The 20,382-nt window shown below is 33.3% G+C and overlaps 1 protein-coding gene across 1 annotated transcript; it reads left to right on the top strand.

Moving 5' to 3' along the window:
• Positions 1-10,428: 10,428 nt before the first annotated feature.
• Positions 10,429-19,154, top strand: LOC123531504 (N-acetyllactosaminide beta-1,6-N-acetylglucosaminyl-transferase-like). Its single transcript, XM_053524029.1, has 3 exons — positions 10,429-11,704; positions 15,097-15,335; positions 17,011-19,154. The coding sequence occupies exons 1-3, from the start codon at positions 10,920-10,922 to the stop codon at positions 17,331-17,333; spliced, it is 1,347 nt and encodes a 448-aa protein (XP_053380004.1). The 5' UTR covers positions 10,429-10,919; the 3' UTR covers positions 17,334-19,154.
• Positions 19,155-20,382: the final 1,228 nt, after the last annotated feature.

Raw genomic sequence — 20,382 nt, 5'->3', positions numbered from 1 at the left:
AGATCAGTACATAAAGATAATTGAAACTGACAGTAGATTAGTTTTGTGGTTCGCAATATCAAAACGATTGACAAAAAAGGGTGATTTACTGTACGGGGTTGTATATTTACCACCTGATAATTCGGAATTTTCCATTGAAGATCCGTTTTTAGAGATTCAGACTGAATTAAACACATTATCCGAGAAATATTCATTTATAGGACTGTTTGGTGATTGGAATGCACGAACAAAATTAATGCCAGACTTTGTTAACGTAGACTTCGATATTTTTCATGAAACTGGTCTCGATGATCTTTGTAACTCGTGTAAAACGAATTATACAGTTTCGAAACAGGAAATGTTAGACTAGAAAGAAATAACTGTGATCAGGGTGTAAATAATTATGGATATAAGTTGATAGACATTTTACAGTGTAACGGTTTATATCTATTAAATGGACGCACGAAAGGTGATCTTGAGGGCACGGTCACGTGTAAAGATGTTAGTCTTGTGGACTATTTTATTTGTAATTCAAATATGTTTTGCACAATTGATGAATTACATGTACATGATTTTTGTTGTATATTATCTGATGTTCATTGTCCTGTATCATTATGTTTGAACATGAGTATCACTAGCACGGTTGATAAACAAACATTAGAAACACATGTCAAATACTGGAACGCGTCACAAGGCCAATCGTATATAGATAATATGGACGAACTTAAAGTTGAAAACATTTACTCTAAACTTTGTAATATCGAAAGTATGACCTCAGTCACTGAAAACGATGTCAACAGTGTTGTAGAAGAATTATCGGCTTTATACATCGAATGTGCCGGTAAAACTTTTGGATATAGTAAACCACATTCAGAAAATCCAATTAACCCCAGCAATAATAAAAAATGGTTTGATTCTGCTTGTAAAAACGCACGAAAAAACTTTCATCGAGCGAGGCATTTATATAAATTGAGAAAAACTGATGAAAATAAAAGAAATCTGAGAATGCATAGTAAAACATATAAGGCTACATTAAATTCGAATTTCAAAAATTTTCAAAGAGAAAATGCACGGAAAATCTCAAAAATTAAAAGTACAAAACCTAGAGAGTTTTGGAGAATCCTAAATGGGAAAAGGGTTAACAGAACTAATGCTAAGCTTGAAGATTTGTATGAATACTTTAAAGAAATGAATTTTGTACAAGACGCGATGATAATGATAATGTTGATGCTGTATTTGTTGATGTAAACAATGTATTGAATCAACCAATTACTTTGTTTGAAATTGACAAGGCAGTTAGGAATCTTCAGAACAATAAATCCAGTGGTACTGATTGTCTGTTGAATGAACATATCAAGTATTCTTTTCCAAAGTTAAAATATGTGTTGCTTAAATTATTCAATATCATTTTTAATACCGGAATTGTTCCAAACTCCTGGACTGTAGGGAAAATTATACCAATTTTTAAAAATAAGGGAGATAGTTCTAATCCATGCAATTACAGACCAATAACACTGTTAAGCTGTTTGAGGAAAGTTTTTACACTTATTTTAAACACTAGGTTAGAAACATTTACAGCAGAAAACAATATAATAAATCAATTTCAAGCAGGATTCAGAAAAAAACTACTCGACAGTTGATACCATGTTTGTTTTAAATACTATAATAGAACTATTGAGACATAGTAAAAAGACCCTTTTTTGTGCCTTTTTAGATTTAAAAGGGGCCTTTGATACAGTGTGGCGAAACGGCCTGTGGGCAAAACTTATTCTAAACAATATAAATGGGAATTTTTTACGTATTATTATGAATATGTACAACAAAGCGAAGTCGTGTATTTTTTCTAATCGTATGACATCTGATTACTTCCCTTGCAATGTTGGTGTAAGGCAAGGAGAAAACTTGTCTCCCCTGTTATTTTCACTCTATTTGAACGACTTGCATGAATTTATATTAAACAGCAACCTAGTACATGGTGTTAGATGTGACAAACACATATTAGATAATAACCTTGTAAATTTTGTTAAACTGTTTGTACTTTTATACGCAGATGACACTGTGATTTTATCTGAATCTGCTTCAGATTTACAATCAGCACTCAATGTTTATGCGACTTACTGTGAACAATATAAATTAGTTTTAAACACGAGTAAGACTAAAATCCTAAAATTCTCTAGAGGAAGACAAAGGCATTATAACTTTACCTATAATGGCGAAAACATAGAAATAGTATCAGAGTTTAAATATCTTGGTGTTTTATTCAACAGATTTGGTTCTTTTTATAATACGAAAAAAGAAATTGCGAAACAAGCAACAAAGGCTATATATAGTCTTATTAAAAAAGCCAAGTCCCTTTGTCTACCTATCGATACCCAAATCGATCTATTTAGTAGCATTGTTAAACCTATATTGTTGTATGGTTGTGAAATATGGGGATATGGAAATATTGAAGTTATAGAACGTGTTCAACTTAAGTTTTTAAAAACTGTTTTAAAGGTTAAATCTAGTACGCCAAATAGTATTGTGTATGGTGAAACAGGTGTAAAACCTATTGTAATTGATATTAAGACAAGAATTATTTCATTCTGGGCAAAAATTGTATCATGCAACGATGTAAAACTCACCAAGGATATGTATTTATTACTGTTCGGACATTATAAGTATTCAAATCCAGTTGCAAACAATTCAAGAAAATTTCTTTGGATTAGAAATGTTCAAAATATATTTATAAGCTGTGGAATGTCGAACATTTTTGAGTCCCAGTCTTTTCCGAACTTTAAATGGTTGGTTATATCTGTCAAGCAAAAGCTATTTGATCTTTTTTTGAACGATTGGCATTCGAATTTAGAAAATTCATCTAGCTGTAGGACATATAAACTTCTCAAACATGAATTTTGTTTTGAAAAATATCTTACCTGTACAGATCATAGATATCTTAATTATATCATAAAATTCAGAACAAAAAACAATAAACTTCCTGTTGAGACAGGAAGCTGGAATAGAACTCCATATGATGAGAGAAAATGTACCCTATGTAATTCAAATATTGGTGACGAATTTCATTACTTACTTGAATGTTCTATATTAAATACGTTAAGGAAAAAATATATCAAACAGCAATTCATTCGTTGTCCAAATATTATTACATTCTTTAGAATTATGAATACAGATACCAATAATCATGTTCTTTATAAAAAGTTTTGTCTATTTGTAAAAGAGATTATACAGATGTTTCAACATTGACATTTCATATGTACAAAATATTCAGATCCGGGTCCTACTCCCGCTTTGTAACGATTTACTATTTTTAAACAGTGAATAACACATGCCTCACTATGTATTTGTATAATTTGGTACCTCATATTGTCATGTATACCATGAAATGAGAGAAATAAATATTGTATTGTATTGTATTATTGGTGTCCTAAGGATATATATAAGAAAGAAAAAAACCAGGGATGTGCCTAATTATAATTGTAATTTAATTAATTATCATTAATTACAAATTTTGATCTAATTGAAAATAATGAATAATTAAGCACAAACTAAATTAAAGTAATTGAAATTAATTAATTACTGACTTAGATTTGGGTTGTAATTGTCAATTAAATCTAATTAATTTCAATTATTTTGGCTTTTTTACTGATCAATGGGCATGTGAAATTTTCACAGTGACAGTAAATAGCTGACAGGTATTGTTGCATCAACAATCAGGTGTTAGAGGTGTTAATCCCTATTCAATTCTGTTAAGTGTGAACACTGGGTGAACATTTTAGTCACTTAACCTAATAATTAGGAATGTACAGAAAAACTGATATTGTAACTTGTCATTCTGTCGTGGTATTACACATAGTGCACATCATGAATTCATCAGCTCTCAAACATTTTATCCTTCCAAAGGATACTAGTGGAAATTTTTAAGCAAAATGCAGACACTGCTCAAGGGAATACAAGGGCAGTCTACAAGTCACTTCAAATTTTATCACTCATCTGACTGAATTTCAATATGTTTTCTTGCTGACATTTGCTGATATTAACATGCATGTATTAAGTAAATGATTTGATTTGCTGCTTTTGTGCACATTTTGTCAAAAAAGCTTTGAATTGTAAATAATTATGTTGAATAATAAAAATTGTTAGAGATAAAATAATTAATTATAATTAATTACTTTTGGCAAAATAATTGTAATTAATTAATTACTTTTAAAAATGGCTTGTAATTTAATTTAATTTAATTAGCAATTTTCTCTATGTAATTGGAATTAATTAATTATTTTTGAAAATAATTAGGCACATCCCTGGAAAAAACCTAAAACAATTTCAAACAAGTTCCTAAGCTGTAAGTTTTGATATTCATGGTTATGACACGGGATAATAAATCGATACAATTGATAAGAACAGCTGTTAGATATATCAGTGTAAATGATCTACAACACGTCCTTTAAATCATAGATAGATTAAACAAAAGCAGTGAGAATCAAGTATTTATATGCAGAAAAAATGTCTATCTTTGGGAGTAATTGGTGGCACAGTTAACCCTTATCATGCCCCTATCATGCTGGACACGACTTATTCTGCCTTTGCGACAAGTGTAGATCATGATCAGCCTGCACATCCGTGTAGTCTGATCAAGATCTGCACTGTTCGCCATTTGTTCAGTATCTTTTGGTAGACACTCCTTTTAATAGTTAATGGTACTGTCCAAATCGAAAGATGGACAAGTTCATTATAGAAATTTATCAGGGTAAGGGTTAATGAATCATACCGACACATTGATACTACTGTTTTATTATAGAGTGCATGTGTGTCTTATATAAAACTGTATTTGTTTTATCAATGCTAAAAATTCTTTTGCTAATGAAACCAGTGATGATCTGATCATAACTGGATCATTATCTTAGAACCATTTTCTATCCTATGCATTTGCAATTCTTTTCCTTATTCAGTGTCTTACAGTATTGTTTCCCTTTAATGACAGGTTTTAATTAAGATTAGCAAGGGAAATTTTGGCTGTTAGATTGTACAGTGGTTGATTAAATTACTGATATTCTATGATGTTCTTGTAGCTACAAAGTCTCTTATAACTCTATGTAGAGTGGCAATGTGCTTTCTTTAAACTAGTTTTTATCTGTGAAATTTGTAAATATGCATGTATTGTATTGTCACATGGAAGAGGCTGTAATAAAGTAAAATATGTTTGAAGATTGACTTAATAACGATTAACTGATATCAGAACAGAACAGAACAGATCTTTTATTTGATAAACACAGATTACAAAACATACATTTTGTAATAACATGTGAACAAATATACATATATATATATACAAAGGTGGATACAGATCAATGTCGATGTGGGGATGGTGATCACACATTTTAAATCAGCAGAAATAATTATCTATGTTAAATCAATTTAGAAGTCCTTTATTAATACATAATTTTCTAAAGATATTAATGGGTCAGTGCACTTACTTTTCAGCTGCTATTTATAATTTTTGTTACAGGTAGGCAAAAAGAGAACTTTCCTTGAAACAGATCAGAACAAAATAAACTTCAATTTGTTATTCCTCATCGTCATTAATCAACTCAAAAAAACTTTTTGTTTCTTAAGACTATGTACAATATTTTATATGAGATATGATCTTGGGCTGAGTAAGTAAATGAATAGTGAATGAAGTACTAGTGTTACATCATAACACTAGGCTACTACTAGAGGACAGCATAATATCTATAGCAAAAAGTAAATACAACAATAAAAAAAGAAATCAACAACAATAACAGCTGTGTTTCGTATTTCAAAATGTTAGTAACATACATTGTCAATTTACCGTATTTGCATAATATTGAGTAGCCCGCCTTTCTGATTGATTGACACATCACGTGACCAATTTCGCGGTTTCAGTTGACTGGCTACTCTGACCTAGAGTAACCCGTCAATGAATTTACAAACAAAATACTCGTGGCACTGTTGGAATGAGGTTAATCCGGTTAATTGCAAGGTTAGTTAATACTTTTACATAATTATATCTAATAATGGTTGAAAGAATTTAATACTTCGAGAACAATAATTGTTAATTCACATTATATTTAGTGTATTTAACTTGGACTTCGCCGAATTATTGTAAATCATATTATGTTTGATATGTCAAAGTGGTGACGTATTTGTGTAAAGTATCTTGAATCAAAATTACGGGACCATGAAACGACGCATGACACGACGCACGACAAAACGACAAATGAAGTTTCATTAGCGATTGTTGTTTTCCCATCTTACACAGTAACTAGAAGAATATTTCCAACAACCAGGACGCGGAAAGTTCCAACGTAAAAGAAGCTTATATCAGGCCGTATCAAGGTACCTAATATATGTTGTATAAATAAATATTACTTTTTCTCAGAAATCCTCAGTGATATACATTATTATGACTCACTGACTCAGCTTTTTATATACAGTATTAGAGATTTTGTACATGTATATATTATTATGACTCACTGACTCAGCTTTTTACATATAGTATTAGAGATTTTGTACATGTATATGTTTTTGACCGCAACATCAATTTTAATGAAACCCCTAATGGGCTTCATGTTATGTATGTGCTTTAAAAAAAGCAGGGTTTAGATGCACATGAATACCACAGAAAATTTAATCCTAACAATTCCAAGTTAAAGTCGGATCTTTCGTTTTTCTACTGCGTTTGCTCTCTGCGCCGAAAATTTCAGAAACAAGAATTAATCGTATTTTAAAACGGAACCATGATCATGGTATAGGAAATTATCTTACAAAGGAAAGGAGTGCTCATACAAATGTTTCGTTTAGACTCAAAATGATATCGCCGATGCTGTCTGACTAGTTTATACATAATTCATTTTAGGTCAACTGTGAAGGAAGTTCTACAACTTATATAAATCACTCTCGTCGCCTCATTTCTGATGGAATCCATCGCCACGAAGGTATAAGAGAAGAGGCCAGTTTCCCTTTTTTTAATGCTAAGCTTCAAGCAAGGGAGCTACTAGTACCATTTTTCGCGTCTTTGGTATGACGCGGCCGGGGATCGAACCCACGACCAGCGAAAACTCTACCACTATTTGATTCGGCACTGATTCAGCGCTGAAATATCTGCATGAATACAAACTTTTATAAAAGTGGTCTATAAACAGAAAGACATCTCGGCTTAACCAATCTAATTGCTTGAATTAATAGATATTTGAATTATATGAAAAATAAATATGTCTTTTTTATACAATATCCGTAGGGAAAGCTGTTGCAAATGTTACAACTCCAACATTCAGATTGAAAAGTTCATAATATCTTCTACATTGATTAAATGGCGACAGTTTGTCTTTTTGTCTTTCAGTTATGTCATGTAACTGGTGTAAGTTTGATATTTTAAAATACCAAAACGGTTTTTCTGGATTTATTCGAGGGACTGATTTTTTGTAAGTGTGTTTCAGTCTTTATTTAGCAGAGGTTTTTTTTAGATGCAATCTTACTTTTAAAAATTAAGGCATATTTTATTTTTGCCACTGGAGTGTGTTTCGATATTAGATTAAAAAAGCGAACAAAACTATGATTCAATGCATGCCTTTCAATGGGTGATATTCATGTACAATTTAAATATGATTTCTCGAACATTAATCTCGTATGCATTTGTTATGAAAATGAAGAAATAAATTTGAAGTAAAGACAGTAAAAGTTAAGAAGACTATGTAAGTATGATAAACCAAACCATAGTCTTTAAGATTTAAAACGGAACCAATTCTACTATTTCTTGACACATATATGTTTTGGCAATTTAATTGTATATATTTTATTCTACAGAGTTTGTATTGATCATTACAATTGCTTAAACTTGCATACGCACGTTTGAGACGTCTTTATTGATGTGAGCTAAAGAAAAATACATTTGTATTTGATACAAGCAATAATGGACATTGGTATCTAGTTACCAATTTGTTGTTCCTCGAGCTTGGGACACTTATTCTTTTATCATATGTAAATGACATTGTATGACCATGATCTTATGGTGACCCTGCATCATACCTGTTAGTGGTCAAAAGGACTTCTGTTGAGTTATAGTTGACGAAAAACTTTGAATAAATTAGTAACTGTTAAGCAATTATGAACTTATCTTATTATCATGAAATTCTGTTCTGTTCTATTCTAATAGTTCCTAACATATTTAAAGTCTCTTGTCAACTTTTACTCAAAAGTAGTCCTTTTGACCAATACAAAATATGCAATAAGAGTTTATAATGTGGTCGCTCTGTTTTGTTGTTTGTTTTTGTTTTTTTTATATATATATATATTTTTTTAAATGAAATGTAGTGATGATATTATCATCTAGTATTCTAAAAAAAAACAAAGAAAAATATCAAACAGGGAATGCCACGCACCAAAAACGTAGCCTCCTCAAAACGAAACCCCCAGCACGCAGACGCGTGCACGACACACACATACACACACAAAGCCAACACATAAGGACAAGACGAACAACACACACGCACACAAAGCCAACACATAAGACGAAACGAACAAACAAAGGAACACAGTGGGGCGCCGCCTTGGAAAGGTCAGTGGCAAAAACACCACTGGGGAGCTTAAACCGGTTTATGGTGCACCTAACCTCACTCTTACCCCCACCATGTTCCAAAGACATGGGACAGTGTAAATAAAAGTAATCCCCTCCAGGTGAATCTCTTACACACGTAATGGAAACAAAAAGGCATGGCATGTAAAACACAAAAATGCTCGTGTATAAATATATAAAAAACAAACCTTAAGAACCAAAAACGTATGTACTCAATGCCTTTTCAGAAGACAGAGCAACAAGAGAAACACCCTTAAGGGCCCGACGAAACAGGCCAGAAGACAAATATCAAAACAGTTCAGTCCTGGTAGGATTTAAAAACTGCTTATCATAGAGTCCTCCCCCTCTTCCGTCAGACGCAATCAAAGAGGGAAGCGTAGTGTCCAACTGTAAACGGGTTGAACACTAAACATGCGGTATGTCTCAAAACAGTTGGGTCGTAACCTCTTTTAATAAAACGTTTGGTAATCTTTCCAAATACATTTGGAAAATTACCGTGACCCAAGATCTTACGAAGTTTGTAAACCACATCCCCATAAAAACCGGGTTTAGAAATACCTTCTCGCAGAAGTGTCTTTAAATTACTATTGAATTTTAAAACTAAATCAGAATTACGATAATAAAATTTAGCAAAATATTTACGCAATTTGTAATAACGGTAGCCTTGCTGAAGAAGTTAACCTGTAATATATTGATTACGTTCATTAAAATGCTTGACATGACTACACGCTCTGGCAAACCGAATTAATTGAGAAATATATACCCCATAAGATGTAGCCTGAGGTACATCCCCATCCAAATGGGGGAAATTTACAATACTAAAATTAAAATCATCCCTCTTGTCATAAATTTTGGTATGTATAAAATTGTCATAAATAGAGAGATGTAAATCTAAAAATGAAGCATCAGTATCCGAATTGTTAGTTTTAATTAACTGAAGCTCCCTAGGATAAATAGTACCCACCAATTGACCAAAAAACGGATTATCCATATTAAGAATATCATCTAGATAGCGTGATGTATTATTAAATGCCGTTATAATATCTGCCTGCGTATCTGGAGAGAGGCTCAACATAAAGTCTCTTTCATAACAATATAAAAACAAATCTGCGACAAGGGGTGCACAATTTGTTCCCATGGGAATACCAACAACTTGTCTAAAAACTGCATTCCCAAACCTGATGTAAATGTTGTTCAATAAAAAGGAAAGGGCTTTACAAGCTTCGTCACAGGTCCACATTGTATAATGTTTAATAATATTGTTAGTAAAAAAAGCTTTATCAAAATTGCAAGCAATAAATGTAGTATTCTCTCTGGCAAAAGTCTTTTGAATTAAGGCAGTTAATTTGTCATTTATCAAGTTATGTGGTAAAGTGGTATACAAAGTAGAAAAATCGTATGTACTGAGTGTAGATACCTTGTAATTATTAATTTTCAACTTATCCAGGATTTCACCAGAATTTTTAATCTACCAAAATAAGTGTTTACCAGAGTTCTCGTATACTTTATCCCAGTATCTTTCCACGTGGGCTTTCACAGCAGTTAGACATGTTTTCTATCACTTGCTTACGTATGTATATATATTATCTACATGTTTCTGGATACTCTTAACAAATTTACACTTTGATTACATGTCTCATGTCAGTAATTCAATAATGACCATGTTAAAACTATTAACTAGTTACCTGTTTAAGAGTGGAAAAATTACACTGTACGATTTTTTTAAATGATTTCAATGCATTGTATTATTTTTTAAACGGGTTGGCTCCTGGAAATATGGGTTTTTATTTTGTTACCTTACACTCGCTTCATAATCTAGGGAAGAAAGATCTTTCATCTTCATTTCATTTCAGAGTTCCAAGAAACTTTCTGCAAGACGAATTTAGCCAAAACTTCACCGGCAATATGGTTTGGTTGATTCTTTTTTAAACTCAGAGCTGGCCAAAAACTTACTGCTGTCTCGAAAGTCTTAATCTACATCCATTTAAAGTGTTTACGGTCTCAAAAGTAAATCGAAATTCTCTTCGAAATGCACTGCAGCTGTTACAGACAAAGCACCTTCGACATGCATTAAAACTCAGTTTCGATAATAGAGATTGTTCGCGACACGTCTATTTCTTATATATCGTACATAGCCATGTATCGAGGCTGGTACATGTTTAAGATGTCAGTCACCAAACATGTATATTGCGCTTTAACATGCTGAACCTGTACCAAGTTTATAACTTTTATCTGTTATTATTCTATTATTAACGAAACGTACATATGCATTGCTTTAAAATGCTCTCATTCGAATACTTTTCAGTTTCTTGTTTGTACGTAATCGTATAATGATCGAAAAGTTTAATCAATGGAGGACTTGCTTCGCATGCTAGCAGCTTTGTGTGTATTCGTGTTGTTTTTCTTATGTTTAAATTTCGCTTTAATAACTCCAAATATCGTAAGAGGATTTACTACTGACGTAAGAAAAAAATTCAGTTTAACAAACAGGAGGGAATTTGAAATTAAAAAGGACGCAATGTACCGTCAACAGGTGTTCATGGAAAACTATAGACCCGTAAGAAATTCTGCTGGTATCAACTGTACAAAAATAATCATTAACAGTGATCAAAAAGAGATTACAAAAGCCAAGCAGGTTAAGACACAATTATCAAATCTTAGTCTGGACTATTATTTGGACATTACAAACAACTGTCATCTGTTTCGTGCTTCCAGGGGATATATTGACCATCCACTTTCGAAGATGGAACATGAATTCCCTATTGCATTTTCAATACTTGTTTACAGAGACATTGAACAAGTTGAACGACTCATGCGTTTAATATATAGACCTCACAATTACTACTGTATACATATGGATTACAAAATGAATAAAATTGAGATGGAAGCCTTTAAGAAGATCGCAAATTGTTTGAACAATGTGTTTATTGTTAAAGAACCAGTAAATGTAATATGGGGAGACTTTTCACTTTTAGAGGCAGAACTGCTATGCATGAAAGTACTTGGATCTTATAAACAGTGGAAATATTACATTAACCTTACTGGACAAGAATTTCCTTTGAAAACCAACCGCGAGATAGTTGCTATCCTAAAAGCCTTAGACGGTGCAAACGTTGTTTACGGATCTTTAAAAAGGTTAGGTTTGATATCTTTGTTACTTTCATACGAATTTTAAAGATGCTGTAATGTTTTACAATACAAAATTGCACTATAAACGAAACTTCACTCAATAAATGGCTATATTTATCCCGTATTAATAGTGATAAAACAAAAATGGTGTCAAAATGGAGCTGAGACATTGGCATTTTAATAGCAGTATGTTATACATATGGGAAAATTAGACCCATCGATTTTTCACACGAGTGAAAATATTTTATATAGCGCAAAGAAGGAGCCCTTTACTTTATTTAAATTCATGGAAAAAGTATTATAGGTATTTTAACTTTGCAAACGATGTGATAATATTCAATGCATTGTCTTTCTTATGAATATTTTATTTTAAAATGAATTTGAAAGAAAATGGTATTTTTTTGCGTATACTTTATGTCTGTCTATCTACAATTAGAAATATAGTAAAATATGGATAATTTGCTGAAATTTCTTCTGTTTAACAAGGAATAAATAGATTCTTATGTGTGCTTAAATACCTTTGCAAACGACTCAGTAATCTATATTCATTTAGCTATTGTTTCATACTAATTTCAGTTTTCTAGGTGAAGAAGAAAATGGTCTTTTATTAAGCATTTTGTAGATTAGTATAGTTTTTTTTCCTTATCGGAAAGAGTCGAACATTCTCGTATGTTTCCGTCAATTCTTACGGAATTTAAGCTCCTTAACGGTAAAGACTGATATCTTCTCACCCGCTTAACAGCATACATGTACGGATTTATAAATTAGTGGACGCTTCATAATATGATTTGTTTACAGCCAATAGTCAATTTTAAACAGTTTGAGGATTGAAGTTCAAAATTTAAAAAAGAAACGTTGAAATTTTAGGCGGCATATTTTGGGCAAGTTAGAAGTAGAAAATCAAAATTCAGATTTTGAAAGGATGATGTTGAGTTTCGCTTACATTGAATTTCGCACAGACTCGGAAATCGAAATTAAAATAAAAAGAATTCGCCGAATTTCGAGGCAGAATTGAAATTAGATCCATTAGGATGACCGAAATTCAAATATTTTGAGGGGAGCGGTCGTCCAGTGAATAATGTGTCGGCCGGTCAACCCAGGGGTCGTGGGTTCAAGCATCCGTGAAAGGGGTCACGACCATGACTTCTCATATGACACCAGTACTGGGTTTTCCCGGCAGCTGGCTGTTTAAAACCAGTTTTAAATTCGATTGCTTTGAAAATTCGAGCATGCTTGAAATATAATACCGAGAATAATCTATTTAGATTTTTAACAAGGAGCTATGTTCAATAAACGCTTGATGCCCCCGGTGGCATCCTTGTCGATACAAAGCAACCTAAGTCCAAATCGAGGTCAAGTTCAAGGTCAAGGTCAAACTGAGGTCAGCTGATGTCTGAAGATGAGGAATGGTCACAGGTTACATCTGCATTAGTATCAAGTCATTCTAGTAAGGGGTATTGATGCTAGACGAAACGGTCCCATTTGGTTAACCTCGTACGGATGGACGGACGGACGGACGAACGAACGAACGGACGGACAGGACAATCACTATATGCGTCCCGCATCAGTAGATGCCGGGGGCATAAAAACTTGAATTTCGATATGTCCGATCTTGCAACTGAAATTCAGCTTTTCAAAATTTGAAGTACGATTTTCGAGATGGCTCGACACTAATTGCTTGCTCGATATTTGTCTTTTTCATTTCAATATCAATCTTGGAACAGGCTGTTCATTCAATACGAGATCGAAATTTGGCTTTTGGAATATTATAAATTTCGATCATTGAGCTGGCCTGAAATTAAAAGCTATTTTGCAATTTGACGTTTTTTCGATCTTTAGGTGTAGCTTAGGATCAAAATTCAATAAGTTATGGCTTCGAGCTGGCATAAGATTCTAAGCTAGTTGGACACCGCTCACGACATAATAATAAATGTGCAGTTATTTGATTATATAAAAAACTACTTAAAATCCTTATTTCATAATCAAAGAAAGTATTATAAAAAGCGAGTTTCCATCTGATTGTAAGAAAGTAGAAATTACTTTTGGAAAGTCATTGTTTGGTTATATGATAATGTGTTTGTTGAGAATACCGATATAAATGGTATTCTGATTAAACCACCAACAGCCATTTAGGTTTCTATTTTCTAATCTATCTTTGCAATCACTGTAAATTAGACTTAACAATATTCCTAGACCCATATGATCGAAAATATTAATGTAACGGTACATTGGCGAAGAAGGGTTAGACATCGGCCTGAAATACGGAGTAGGCCGAAAACTTAGCGAACAGTCTCGACAGCCGATTTACCTGGCCAAACGTATTATCGGCTTTTGTGGTGATTTTCACCATGGGTCTAATTTTCCCATATGTTAATTAACTAACTTTCATAATTATGAATATTAATGAGAATATTATCACATGACATAGTTTTGTTATAGAATGTCATTTTAAGTAGTGTTTAGTTACTCGATGTTAGATCGATGTCTCGGCACCATGTTGATACCATTTTTATTGTTTTATCATCAAAACTGACCAAGATATGACTGATTATTATCTAAATGGTTGTCATTTCCAAAAGGTTCGGTTGCCACGGATACAGTGAAATCATATGTAATTCAAAAGAGTTTTTCAATGGGAACATCTTTTATTTTGAAGGAGTTGGTCTTGTCGAACAATGTTGTACCTATGATAAAAGTCATGGGTGCTGGGGGTGCATGGTAGACGTTTCCGGCCTCTCACCTATATGTCTCTCTATATCCCGCATTGCACGTATGGCTCCATTTTTGTCGCATGTTATTCCATCTATCAGAGATGGTCCTATTTATCTCGCATTACACGATATGGCTCCATTTTCACGCAATATATGTATGGTTCTGCTTTTCTCGTATTACATGCATGGTTCTGTTTATCTAGCATTACACGGATAGTTCTATAAATCCTGCGTTTAGCAAATGCAATAACGCAGAATGCAATAAGATACAAACAGCGTCCTTTCATAATAAATGTGGCTTGTATAACTAAACGGATCTGATAGGCTATAACTAATTATTAGAATGCTTTAAATAACCCACTAAAATACCATGGAATCTACACACCTGATTAAGTATTAATGTACATTTGAAATATTGATTGCGTGTAATTTGCAGTTGATTGTAGTATTACCATGCGAATGCGTGTTATACATAATATTGTTTAAATATTTTATGAACTAAAATTCTGATTCTTCTGAAGTATTGATGCGTGGATGGAGCAAACTTTATAATGGCAATCCAAATATTCTATCGAGAAATCAAATTGATCGTTATTTTTCAGCATAACCTTTTTACTCAATTATGTTCACTTAGATGACAACTTGCTTTGCTACTTACATGTTACCTCGCTCTATCCTATCATTTAGAACGTTGTCACGCTACAATACCCGCTGGTCTATGGTAAAAGCACCACCACCTCATAACCTGACAATAATAAAAGGATCAATGCATGTTGCAGCTAACAGGGAATTTGTCGATTTCTGCCTTCACGACCCAGTATCACTAGAATTAATAAAGTGGTTAAAAGAAACAAGAATTCCAGATGAATCTTTCTTCTCTACGTTAATCTATAATCCACAGTTGGGAATACCAGGATCTTTACTTGGTAAGTTGTCACAGTGTTAAACGTTTAAATCCCATATAACGTATAGCATTATAATGTAAATAAAGTTTCGACATATTTCATGAGTAGTCCGATATCAAATGCACCAATGTTCAAGCCTCCGATTTATCAAGTGAAACTGGCGTTTCAGATAATAGCTTTCAAAACTTTTAAAGGGGCCTTCGAGTGGTTAAAATCACTTTAAATCACTTGCTCCTCACCTATGTGGTTCGAGCCTCACTAAGGGCGTTGAATTCTTCGTGTGAGGAAGCCATCCAGCTGGCTTACAGAAGGTCAGTGGTTCTACTCCGGTGCCCGCTCGTGAAGAAATAATACACGAAGGGGTACTTGGAGTTTTCCTCCACAATCAAAGCTAGAAAGTCGCAATGCCATATGGCTTATAATTGTATTGGTGCGACGTTAAACCCAACATAAATCTTTTAAAGTGTTAGCGTAAAACCACATACAAAGACTGCGAATGACAATGGCAGCAGTATAATAATACCACCTTCACATTATATGAGGCGGCAGTATAATAATACCGCCTTCACATTATATGAGGCGGCAGTATAATAATACCGCCTTCACATTATATGAGACGGCAGTATAATAATACCGACTTCACATTATATGAGGCGGCAGTATAATAATACAACCTTCACATTATATGAGACGGCAGTATTATAATACCGACTTCACATTATATGAGACGGCAGTATTATAATACCGACTTCACATTATATGAGACGGCAGTATAATAATACAACCTTCACATTATATGAGACGGCAGTATAATAATACCGACTTCACATTATATGAGACGGCAGTATAATAATACCGCCTTCACATTTTATAAGGCAGCAGTATAATAATACCGCCTTCACATTATATGAGGCAACAGTATAATAATATCGCCTTCACATTATATAAGGCAGCAGTATAATAATGCCACCTTAAATTGATAGACTCTACCTTGTACATCTATATTTTAAGAGTCTCAGTGCAGCACGAAAATGGGAATGAATAATTGATTAAACAATTTTTAACTGATGAATAGTTTTTGATCCGCATTCAGAATGTTCAGCGATGTCTATTGATATTTTATCACATGGCAAAGCTAACAATCTCATACATGCATGCAGTAGTTCAACGCCGTGAACATTTAGCGTTCTATACGAAGTAAAGCAATAGAGTGTCATTCATGTTTTGTCGTAATGTCCGTGGCCTTATTGGGTAAAACAAGCAGTTGCATAGGTTGATGTCACATACAAAGCGGGATTTTAAAGCTAATTAATCAGCCCTTTATCAAAAATATGAATTTCTTTGCTATAGATATGTGTAAGAAAGCACATATTGCTTTTCAATTTCAATTTTGAAGCCTTAGTTACTTTAACAACTTTGCCAAAGGCTAGGGTGTTGATCCATATTGCATCCATTGTGCTTACAGTTTCAATACATTTGATGTTTGTCATAAAACTAGCAGTAACATTTCAGCTGTAAGTTAAAGAATATACTAAGTATATGAAAATGGCTTATGTTAAAAATGACCATCTACATTATTTGTAGTTGTCTCAATTAGATGTTATTAGATCAAACAATTTTCAAACGTTAATGAAATGTTTTAAATTAGAACAATTTTCAATTATAATTAAATATAACCAGGCATTTTTCGTTTTAGGAGAGCCAGAGAAACACTGTTTGAGGCCGTTTTTTCTACGATACGTCATCTGGCAGTTTCATGGTAACAGTAACCTTGTTAAAATCTGCCGTGGAAAGTTTGTGCGAGAAGTGTGTATACTTGGAGTTGAGGATCTACACAGCGCATACAATAGTGTTGGGTTATTTGCTAATAAGTTTTACCTTAATTTCGAACATATAGCTCTTGACTGTTTAGAAGAACTGTTATATGAGAAAACATGGAAAGAGTATCTTGAAGACGTTTCAATCGACACATCTTATTATTACCACTTAGACTACGCCAAAATGCAGTTAAAGGCGTGACTCTATCCAATATTGATTTGCTGTTGCGAGTTAGGTATCCACATACAGTAGTCAAATTTCATACGATGATTAATCGGTTTACGACTCCCTTCTGTTTTGGGTTTCAGGGAGTGACTGAAGTCACAGTTACCTCGATTCTGGAAATGATTTCCAATAAATAAATGGACAACTATTTGGCTCAAGGTTGTGAAACAATACTTGTAATTGGGTACCTTTGGATAGTAAATGACACCTATTTGCATTGTGTCAAATGTGAATGTTACAGACAATATTTTTAATACAATAGATGATTTGATGCGGGGTTCTTTATGCTATATGATAAAGTCATTGTGAGAAATATTGTATTAGATTTATTAGCCCAATAAGCACAGATACAATGAAGTTAGTCCACTTTTCTTGTTGGTTAAAGGTAGTCATAGTATACTTCACATTGATAAAACTTGACCAATTTGATAAAATGGCTACATTTCTACTTTTGGGCCATTGAATCAATTTTGGAAATAAACTGAATATAAGTGAATCATTCATTTCACAAAACCATTCACATCGTCTGGGTCGGCTCTCTTTACAAAAGGTATAGCCCTAATAAATTTCGGGACTATAGAACACGAAATCAAAATACTTCGGTAATAAAGTACATTAAATCAGAATACTTCGGGAAAAGATACATTAAATCAGAATACTTCGAGAATAAAGTACATTAAATCAGATTACTTCGGGAAAAGGTACATTAAATCAGAATACTTTAGGAATAAAGTACGTGAAATCAGAATATTTCGGGAACAAGGTAAATGCAACCAGAATACTTTGGGAACAAAGTGTAATGTATTGGCCGGTGTACCTGAAGCTTTCTTTAAAACACAACACTGTTTAGCAGTTCCAGCAGATTTATTTCCCACGAAGAGCAATGCACAGGTAGCTATAAATGTGCAGCTGAATTTCAAAGATGTAATCGATTTTCAGTTAGCTTTTTAGAACAGTTCTGTTTACAACACTATTAACACAATTTGATATTTATAAATTAATTTCAGCCTAGCATTTAACAATGATTATTGACTTTCAGCTACTGAGAGCTGTCAGTTTAACCTGGGACCATGTCCCTAGCTCGTCACCTGGGCTGTCCCCCACCCCCTGATCATAATAACACTGAGTTTATGTATTCGCAGACATGTTATTCAACTTCCTGTCAACTTAGTAATTAAACTTAATTGTTTAACACCCTCCAGTTACTGAAGATTTGACAATCTTTTCTGACTTTTTATAATTCATGAATTATACAGTTTTTGTATGTTTTTTAAAATCTTAAATCTCTGAAAGAAATATTCAAATTAAAATACAAAACCTACCCATTACACTACAAATCTACATGCAATTAGAATACTTCGAGAATAAAGTACATTGTTCACCATTGTTTTCATTAGCTTGTAGCACTTCCTCACCAAGCCTCTGTTCTTTAATTAGAGATACTTCTTCTGCATATAACTTTTGAGACAAAACATGCTGTCTGTATTATTGCGATGGAGGACTGATTGAAAGAATGCACGAGTTTAGTTCAGTTGTCACAACGGAGGATTCCACGTGTTATCATTGATTCAGTGTAAAACATTGCATTTACCTTTGGGTCGTTATCACTCAGGAAAACTTCTAACCAAATGATTCGCCTGTTGAAACCGTCCGTGACACCATAAATGTAAAATTCACATGGTTTAAGGTTGCCATGCCCAGCAACACAAAATATAGGTCTTTTTCTTTGTTCAATTTTCGTTTCAAGGTTGGTGTTTTCATGAAATAATGCTATTCGAATAAATATGAGGAAGCGGACTGTTAATATTTCTTATTTACAAATCGTCTTCACATGAAAAAGTAGCCTTTACCGGTGTTTCAGACATCGGCAAATCTTTTGGTAGTCCATTTTTGTGCGGTAGCCCGAACATTTCGGTTTATTTGGCAATATTTGCAAAGTGCTTACTACAGCTGAATGGGATGCGTAAATTAATAAAAGGTTTCATAATTTTAGCCATATTTTGTTATAGATTGTGTTATGTTAAATGACAATGAATATTGCTAATTTTTCATGCTGATTATTTTTTTATTTGAGTAAATTTATTTGTTTATTTGTTTTGGGTTTAACGCCGTTTTTCAACAGTATTTCTGTCATGTAACGGCTGGCAGATAACCTAACCAGTGTTCCTGGATTCTGTACCAGTACAAACCTATTCTCCGCAAGTAACTGCCAACTTCCCCACATGATTCAGAGGTGGAGGACTAATGATTTCAGACACAATGTTGTTTATCAAATAGTCACGGAGAACATACGCCCCGCCCGAGGATCAAAATCACGACACCGCGATCCGTAGACCAACGCATTACCTACTAAGCTAAGCGGGCGGGCGTCATTTGAGTGAAGGAGATCATACTAGTTAAATTAGGAATTTTTATCAAGACGATATTATCTTAAAAAAACTTGCAAAGTCGATGTTTAGAAACTGCAAATCCGTCACAGTATCGGTTGCAATTTATTTTATAAGAACATTTAAATTAGTTAGATAATCATGTCGGATTCTTACATCTTTTAAATAGTAGATTTATAAAAGTATTGTAAACTAGTAAATGGCAGTGTGTTTTCACGTATCCAAATTTATCTTTGTCCGAAAATAGTTCCTGAAAGGAATAGCCAATTTTACGATATACTGTTCGATTTTATGCTTTGAAAGCAGTCTCGGTTCAAGCACTGAACAGCTTCATAATCAAATGCCTCTGATCCAACGTATTTCCTCTCAAAATTCGAAAAATATTGATGTCAGCGAAAGCGAATGTACACTTTGGCTGGTGGCGGTAAAGTGACTTAATTTTAAGACTAGATTGCTGTTGTTTTGAATAATATGGATTAGCGACTTTGATAAGTGGATCACTCTAAAATCTCACGAGTTTAAAAAATACATTGTACCAAATGATTTTAGGCAACATTTTCAGATAGCTTTTCGGTCAAGAATAAGCCATGTTCTTGAAGAATATATTTTGCATTCAATTTTGCACTTAATTCACTTTC

This window comes from Mercenaria mercenaria, chromosome 15 (assembly GCF_021730395.1).
Source record: "Mercenaria mercenaria strain notata chromosome 15, MADL_Memer_1, whole genome shotgun sequence".
In the NCBI taxonomy this organism is placed as follows: domain Eukaryota; kingdom Metazoa; phylum Mollusca; class Bivalvia; order Venerida; family Veneridae; genus Mercenaria; species Mercenaria mercenaria.
Note: the sequence above shows the minus strand (reverse complement) of the source record. Positions and strands in the feature narration are given on the sequence as shown.